This window comes from Neomonachus schauinslandi, chromosome 4 (genome assembly GCF_002201575.2).
Source record: "Neomonachus schauinslandi chromosome 4, ASM220157v2, whole genome shotgun sequence".
NCBI classification, from domain to species: Eukaryota; Metazoa; Chordata; class Mammalia; order Carnivora; family Phocidae; genus Neomonachus; species Neomonachus schauinslandi.
The window spans coordinates 1,934,803-1,942,882 of record NC_058406.1 but is presented as its reverse complement, the minus strand read 5'-3'; the positions used below and the strand labels follow the sequence as shown (position 1 = coordinate 1,942,882).

Below are 8,080 nucleotides of genomic sequence, written 5' to 3'. Positions count from 1 at the left end.
CATAGCTGGAATACAGCTGCCTGGGAACCTCCTCTGGGGCCTGATGGGATCCTCTTCTGGAGGAGGGGTGCTGGGAGCTCTCCTGGGACTTTGCAGGCTGGCAGGAAACAGCCCCAGGCGCCTGCTCCCATCCAGCAGCTGGGAGTAAGAAGTACAGAGATGCTGGAGGTTGGGGGTGGATAAGGAGCCCCCCCCCCCCCAGGATATGACCATCGTTCCTGTGTTGCCAAGTCATGGGGCCCTGAGGGATGTGGGAAGTCCTCAAAGGCACACTTGAGAGGGGGCCTTGAGACACACAAGGGGGCCGTGAAACACTTGTGGAACTTGCCTCCAAGGCAGGGAGAGGACAGGAAATGCACAGCTTTCTCCTTTGCAGAAGATCTGGTGGAAATAAAACACAGAAAGGTTTCAATTCTTAAAAATGAGAATTTGCCAGAAGGATTTTGCCATCAGCCCAAGGCCCCTGAGCACCACCCACTTAGCCTGGGCCCCAGTGAAGCAGCAGTGGCCTGGCATCATGGGGCACTCCATTGCCAGGGAGCCTTCCTGGGTGTGTCCCCAGCCTCTGGGGTGAGAAGAGCAGGGCCCAGCGTTAGTCTGCCCTGCTTGTCACCCTCTGGTCATGGAGCTGGCCTCTTTCCTTTTCCAACTTGGGGCAGTAGGGCCTGGGAGTGCTTTGGTTAGGTGACATGTTTAGGAAGGTCATTCTTCTCTGTGACATCTTGCAGAGCGCCAGCCTGTAAACCCACAGAGACCCGCCACTGGGTGCTTTAACACTTGGTGCTGGGAAACCCACCTCCTCTGCACAGCTGGGCGCTCTGAGCCTGCAGGACACCTGCCCCGTGGTCCCTTCTGGATCCTGCTCTTAGACATGGATGCTTCTCCATGTCCCCTTAGGCAAGCAGTACACCAGGGGGTCCCTATTAGGGACCACGGTAGCACTGGCTCCACCAGTGGAGGGTCCCGTGTGATGCCCTGGGCCAGCCACTTGGAAGAGGTGGGCTCTCCATCCTCCCCTCCCCTTGGCCTCTGCTCCTATGGCCTTTTGGACTCACTCCCCTCCGCCTCCTGCCACAACACCAACCCTTGGGGAGGATTCTGCTGTCAGCATGCACTCCCCACCCCCCTTCACCAGTGGCCGGATGCCCCCACCCTGGTTCCCTCTCCTAGGAGTCCCATGGGCCCTGTGGTGCCCACTGCATGGGGGAGGGGCTCCCCAGCTCTCCCTTTCTCTGGGCCTCGGGGCAGTCTCTTTCCCCGCCAGGCCGGGGGTCTCCCAGTGAGGGGGCAGCGAGGGGAGGCCCGAGGGAGGCCGCCTGGCCCTGCCGGGGGCCCCAGCATCTGGGGCTGGTGCCAAAGCCAGAGGCAGCGGGAAGGTAGAGATCTCCAGGCTTGTCTCCATACCCCTCCCTGCAAAGCTGCACGTGCAGTTCTGAGAATGTTCCCAGTGCCTTCCCCGCCCCGTGGGCGGCCCCACCCCTGAGACGCCCCTGGGACGTCTCCGCTTTGCCCAAGCCCAGGGGCCCAGCAGTGCAGTCAGCCAGCGCCCAGGGGTGATGGGATGGTCACGCTCCAGCCCAGGGGCGCCAGGGGCAGCGGACACCCAGCGGGGAAGCAAGGGCAGACGGCGCCGTGCGGCAGGGAGGGTTGGAGCCAGGGATGGGGTTGGGCGGCTGGGCTGTGCGAACAGCAGCGGGGTGTTCATGCCTTTGCTTTACCCCGAGGTGGGCGGTGCTGGGCAGGCGGTCGGCACAGCCTGGGTCCTGGGGCCCTGTCGTGGCTGTCTCTCCCTGGCTGGTGGGTGTGTGGCCTGTGATGAGGCTGGTCCGGCCCCTGGCACGTGGGTGAGGGCGGCCACTTGCAGAGCCTGCAGCGCGGGGGCCCCAGCCGAGGGTGAGGGACAGGACAGCACGCACAAGGCAGAGGAGCGGGCAGCCCATGCCTGGAGGGATGAGGCGGGCAGAGCCCGAGGGAGTTGCCTCTTCTGCCCTGCCGTGCTGGCCCTGTCCCCAACAGAGGGCTTTCCAGAAGGAAGGACCGTGTGGGTGGCCTTGACCGCATGTGGTGGGAGGCTCTCGGGACCTAGAAACCAAGCCAGTCCGAGGACCGTAATTACCAAACTGCGTGAAGGCAGTGGGAACCAGAGCCACCCCTGAGCCTGCCCGGAAACCACGGGGCTGGGTTTGGAGGCTGCAGAAGAGCCGGCTGGTGGGCTCGGCGTGCTGCCGACTGCGCTGCCCTCCCGCTGAAGCCAGGGCACAGCACTTTGCCTTGCCCGCAGAGCGGCTGGGGGTCAGCCGTCCGCCGTCCACCTGCTGCTTCCTCACAGCACTCGGATGCACCTGGCCCCGGGCTCCCGCTCCACACCCGTGCCCGGGCCTCGGGGCTGCCCCTGTGCCTGCACGAGCAGAGACCCTGGGGCACAGGCAGGGCTCCCCCCCGCCGGGGACGTGTGTTTTCTGTTGTCCTGTCTCCCGCTCAGGTGGGGCCCCATTGCCTTTGGGAGTGGACGCCTCGCCAGGAGGCCCCTGGGTGGTGGCGGCCCCTGCTGGCGGAAGGCGGGGTTGCAGGCCAGCTCCTAGAACGCCCGCGCGGTCGGGGCTGGAGGCCTGGGTCCTGGAATTTGCACACCCGGGAGGGAGGGTGTGTTAGCTCGGGCACTGTAACAAGTCCCGCTTCCGGGCGTCTTGAAGAGCAGAAATTTATTTTCTTGCAGCTCTGGAGGCAGGAAGTTCCAGATCATGGTGCCGGCCAGTGTGGGTCCTGGTGGGGGGGCCCCTTCCTGGTGACCCTTCTCCCCGTGGCCTGGGATGGAGGGAGAGACACAGTGAGACAGAGATCTCGTGTCTCTTCTTATAAGGACGCAAATTCTGTTGGATCAGGGCCACAAGTTTATGACCTCATATAACCTTAAGTTTCTCCACAAAAGCTTTGCCTCCGAGCACGGTCACGTTGGGGGTTCAGTTTTAGGGGTGCGCCTGTGAGTCTTGGAGGGACACAAACACTCACCCCAGAACCTCCCGTTTTCTGCTGGGCGCTCGGCTTTGCTTCCGGTCTGAGCGTGGTCCTGATTTGCGGGAGCGCCCAGGCTGGGACGTGGATTCCACGGCCGGGATTTGAAGTGACGCGAGGGGCCTGGAACCTTCTCCACCAGCTCTGGGCACTGGCCACGCCGAAGCCGGCCCCTCCCCGAGCTGCACAGCCCAGTGCCTGAGAAGGATCTGCCTCGTTGAGCTTTCCAGGAACCCGTGGCACAGGATGACGCTGGGCTTGGCTCCCTCGTGCACACAGCTTGGGAGCATCCGGAACGTTAGGGCCCGGGCAGCAAAGTGGCAGGAGATTGGGGCCCGGGTTCCCTCTGTCTGCCCCCCGCCCCGTGATTTCTCCCCCACACGCTACAGCGGGCCCTGTGCCTCATCGTCCCCAGGCCTGACTCGGGGGCTCTGCCTGGCAGGAGAGGCTCCTTGCCAGCTCGGCCACAGCTCCCTGGGGCCTCCTGGGTCCTCCTCCCTGTCCAGCCGGCTCCCCTGCCCTGGGCTCCAAGACCCTCCCTCAGTGTGCCTGTCCCACCCTGTCAGGAGGGGCTCTGGTCCCCATCACGAGCCTCCAGCAGGGATGCAGTTGGACCGTGAACACAAACAGCCCCAGGACCGGGCGGTGCTCAGGTCATGCTCGGAAACGTCCGAGTGACAGAGCTGGCTGAAGCATAGCATGTCAGCGGGGCCTCAGGGGGATCAGCGCAGACTTGGGGGTGGCTGGGTGGGGAAGGGGCTTCGCGGCTGGGCGACAGCAGATGTGGCAGCCGGCCTTGGTTGGGCCCAGGCCTCGTGTCTCTGCCGCTCCGCTGGGCACGTGGCAGGTGCAGCCAGGAGACCCAGCCGCCGCTGCCACCCTCGTGTCCTGCCTGGGCGTGTCCTGCTAGGGCCGGGGCCCCCGGCAGGGGCTCCCCCACCCTACGCCTCACGTGAGGAAACTGGGTGTTCTCACGAGTGCTGTTTTGGGTTTTTCACACGTGCTTGCCTGGAAAGGCGCTAAGAGCATCAGCGTGGTCCTAGGGTCCTCAGAGCCCCGTGGCCACATGCCTGGTGTGTGTGGATGCCGTGGCTGGGCCTCAGTGCTGCCAGGCCTGCCGCCCCTGCTCCCACGTAACCCACCCGGGGGGCTCCAACAGGAGCGAGGCCAGGCCTCTGGGCCGTGGTGGCCTCCATGGCAGCCCCACGCCCACGCCGGCCCTGGCCCGACAGGAGAGTGGGAATGTTTGGGCCCCCTCCGCCCGCGGCTGGCCTGCCGCCTCCTCCGGGAGTCTCCCAGGCTGCCTGGCCTCTGGGCCCCGGACGTGCTGGCTCTCGGTGATGCGGGTGGCTCTGGAGCGCCTGTCTACACCCGGTCCTCAGGCAGGCTGGGGACAAGGATCCGGAAGCGGGTCATGGTCTGTGTACCCTGTGTATGGGCCGAGAAGCGAAGCCAGGCCCGTGAACACCATAGGAACAGTGTCCCCTCTCAAAGTCCTGCTTCTGGGATGGAGATGGAAAGGAAGAGGGGCGCAGAGAGTCCTGGAGGGTTTCTGCGGGAGGTGCGCCGAGCCCGACGAGGGTAGGCCCCTTGGCTGGGTCGTCGTCCTGAGCTACGTGCACAGCTCCTGTCTGTGTCCCCAGCCATAACCTCCTGTGCTGTGGGCAACGGGGGCTGCCAGCATGAGTGTGTCCAGCTCACAGTGACCCAGCACTGCTGCCAGTGCCGCCCCGAGTTCCAGCTCCAGGAGGACGGAAAGCACTGTGTCCGTGAGTGTGCCGACAGCCCTCGGGAGAGGGCACGGGGGGCTGGGACCCCCACCAGGACTCCCCAGACCCACCCAGGGACCCCGGAGCCTGAGCCCAGGGCAGCTGCTGGGACTTAGGCTGGGCTCGCCTCCCTGCTTGGCCTCTGGGGCCGGAAGCGGGGCTCAGGGGAGGCAGGGCCAACTTGGCTGCCCCGAGGTGGTGGGGCACCGTCCGGCCCCTGGTGGGTGTGGGGGAGGGAGCCCCTTAGGCTGTGCTCTGGGATCCTGCATCCGTTGGGGACAGGAAGCCCAGGATAGGGCATGTGGGGGATGTCAAAGAAGGACATCCTGCATGTCTCTCAGTTCTAACGCCTGCCCTGGGCTTTGTGTGGGCATGTGGGACCCAGGCTCTGGCCCTTGGTGGGAGACGCAGGCCGGGCCCCACCTGGCATCTTGCCCTGGGGTCTCGGGGCTTCCTGTCATGGAAGGAGGAGCTTTGCTGATGGAGATGGTGGGGCAGGCTCAGGGGCCCCCAGATGTGGAAACGGGGGGGTGCTGGGATGGGGCAGGTACTGAGAGGACTTGTCCACACCTGGTCTCATGGGTCTCAGGCCAGGAGGGAGGCTGGGCCTGAGGGGCTGAGCAGTGGGGGCAGAGTGGCATGGGGTCGCAGGGCTGGGGAGCTGCAGGGCACCTTGGCTCTGAGTAGGAGGAGGCTCAGGAGGGAGGCTGGCACCCTCTGTCTTTGCAGGGGTGTCTTGGGGGCTGCCACATCTGGGAGAGGGGAGACCCCCACTGAGCCCGTTAGACTGGAGCCCAGAGGCACAAGAGCACTTGGGGGGTTCACGGGAGGCCTGGGGCACCCCAGATCTGCTGGAGCCCCCATCTTCCCTCTGGGCCTGTGACCGCAGGGAGAAAGCCTTGCGCCGACCGGAATGGCGGCTGCATGCACACGTGCCAGGCACGCCGTGGCCTCGCCCACTGTGAGTGCCACGCGGGCTTCCTGCTGGCGGCCGACCGCAGGTCCTGTGAAGGTGAGCTGCCCCTCCCCGTGCTCCGGCCCCACCCTGGGGCCGGCTGTGGGGGGGCCCGGGCCCCAGCCGTCGCTGCACCCGACCTTGGGCGGGGCACGGGGAGGGACAAGGAGCCCGGGTCTCCTTTCTGCAGAAGCAGGTGGGAGATCTCAGCTTGTTTCTCAGTAGTTCTTGTATCCGCTTAGTCGTACGTGGTCGTCGGGGAAACAGAGGAGGCCGCGAAGAGAAGGAAGGGAGCGTCACTGGGGCCGGCTTCTGGATGTTTCTATGGGTTGTTTGTTAGCACGCGCACTTGGAATCGTCCCAGATCCCAGTGGGGCGCCGCTTTCTAGAGCGCGTGCCTTCGTCCTTGGCTTCGGGGGTGCGGTGCTTATTACCCCATCACAGGAGTCTGGGGGCGCCCTTCCTCCCTGTACACGCAGCTCTGAGGAGGGGTCTTGCACGTCCCCGTCGCTGTTGGGGTGCGTCTAGGGCGGGTGGGGGCCGTTTCCCAGGCGTCCTAGGTGGGGGTCTGAGAGGCGGTGCCGCGGGGTGCGAGCCCCCACAGCACCAACACCAGGACGGAGTGTTTTAGGCGCCGCTGCCCTGGCTGCTGTGGGTGCTGGGGGCTGTGGCGGGCTCAGGAGGACACGGGGTGAGGGTCAGCTTCATCCAAGGAACCTCAGGGGTGCGGCCAAGAGCAGCGTCGGGGATCGGACAGCGGGATTTGGGCCTCATGGCCAGTGTGTGGGTGCAGAGGCCGATGATGGCCCCTGGTGTCCGTGGGCCCCTAGAGGCAGGCCATGGAAAGGCCCCTCCTGCGGTGGGCCCGAGACCGGGCTCGGGGACTGGGGCAGCACAGCTGAGGGAGGTGGGTTTGGAGACGGACCCCCTTGCCCGATGCTGCTGGTCCAGACCTGTGTCCTCCTCACCCTGAGAGGGAGCGTGGTTCTGCCCCCGGGTGCCGTTGACGAGAACGTGGACGCTCCGGTGGGCTGCCCCGGTCACGGAGCCTTGGAACAGGAAGTGGGGAGAGAGCCCTGGGTCTGAGCCATGACCCCCAGTGGGACCCGTCCACACTGAGGCCCCCCCTGGGGGGCCGCATCTCCCAGGCAAGCAGCCCAGAGCCCTCCGCCTCAATCTCTCCCGTGCAGATGTGGACGAATGCGCCACAGGCCAGGCCCAGTGTGCCCACGGCTGCCTCAACACCCGTGGGTCCTTCACGTGCATCTGCCACACTGGCTACGAGCTGGGCGCTGACGGCCAGCAGTGCTACCGTGAGTGATAGTGGGTGGGCACTGGCACCCTGGGGTGCGGAGGGACCTGGAGCCGAGCCTCAGTTCGGCGGGGGGGGGGGGGCAGGACATTCCAGAGCCCGCCCAGCCCAGGAGCTGGGTGCGGCCCACTGCCCAGGAGCATGGGCCTGGGGGCTGCAGGCTGGCTGCTGGGGCCGGGGGGGCTGTGGGAGGGGGTCACCCGGACCCCATCCTGCATCCCTGCTGCTGGGTCTCGTGACAGGCATCGAGATGGAGATTGTGAACAGCTGTGAGGTGAACAATGGGGGTTGCTCACATGGCTGCAGCCACACGAGTGCAGGGCCCCTCTGCACCTGCCCCCGGGGCTACGAGCTGGACGAGGACCAGAAGACGTGCATCGGTGTGCAGCGGCACCCTACACGCTGCCCCCCACGCCCCCCACGCCCCCCACGCCTGGGCTGCATGTCGGCTTGATGCCATGACTTGGCAGCTCCCTCTGGTTCCCCTCTCCGTCCTGCCCACTCTGCCCTGCGCCGGGGGCTGGTCCGGGGCTGGGCCCTGCTGAGCACCTGGCATCCACACCCCATTGGCCCCATTGGACTCCCCCAGTCACTGGGTTAATGTCGCGATTGCTGGGAGTAGCACCTGGAACCCAGGGGGGGCCTGAGGGGGACCCTGCTGCGAGACGGACTCCCCACCACCTGCAGACCCCAGTCTGGCCCCCACAGCTGCTGGGGCGGCCCTGGGGCCCTGGCGTATGTCCTGTGTGTCTGTGGGGCCAGGGCGGTGTGTGGATGCGTGTGAGCGCGTGCGGGGCCCGTGTATTGGTGGGCGAGGGAGGGCATGCACGTGGGCAGGTGCCAGTGGGCCCCGGTTGTGCCCCGCAGACGTGGACGACTGTGCGGCCTCCCCGTGCTGCCAGCAGGCCTGCACCAACAGCCCCGGCGGGTACGAGTGTGGCTGCTACGCCGGCTACCGGCTCAGCACCGACGGCTGCGGGTGTGAGGGTGAGCAGGGGTGAGGGGGCGGGCGGGGGCGAGCGGGGGTGAGAG

The 8,080-nt window shown here is 66.3% G+C and overlaps 1 protein-coding gene across 2 annotated transcripts in view; it reads left to right on the top strand.

The window, feature by feature from the left end:
* The window catches only part of MEGF6 (multiple EGF like domains 6), a 90,504-nt gene that overhangs the window by 60,737 nt on the left and 21,687 nt on the right, over positions 1 to 8,080 (top strand). For both annotated transcript variants that reach the window (XM_021690496.2, XM_044914373.1), the window contains 5 exons: positions 4,656 to 4,781; positions 5,671 to 5,793; positions 6,927 to 7,049; positions 7,291 to 7,428; positions 7,916 to 8,035. In XM_021690496.2, coding sequence (XP_021546171.2) covers positions 4,656 to 4,781; positions 5,671 to 5,793; positions 6,927 to 7,049; positions 7,291 to 7,428; positions 7,916 to 8,035 — 630 coding nt within the window. The remainder of the gene's footprint in view (positions 1 to 4,655; positions 4,782 to 5,670; positions 5,794 to 6,926; positions 7,050 to 7,290; positions 7,429 to 7,915; positions 8,036 to 8,080) is intronic.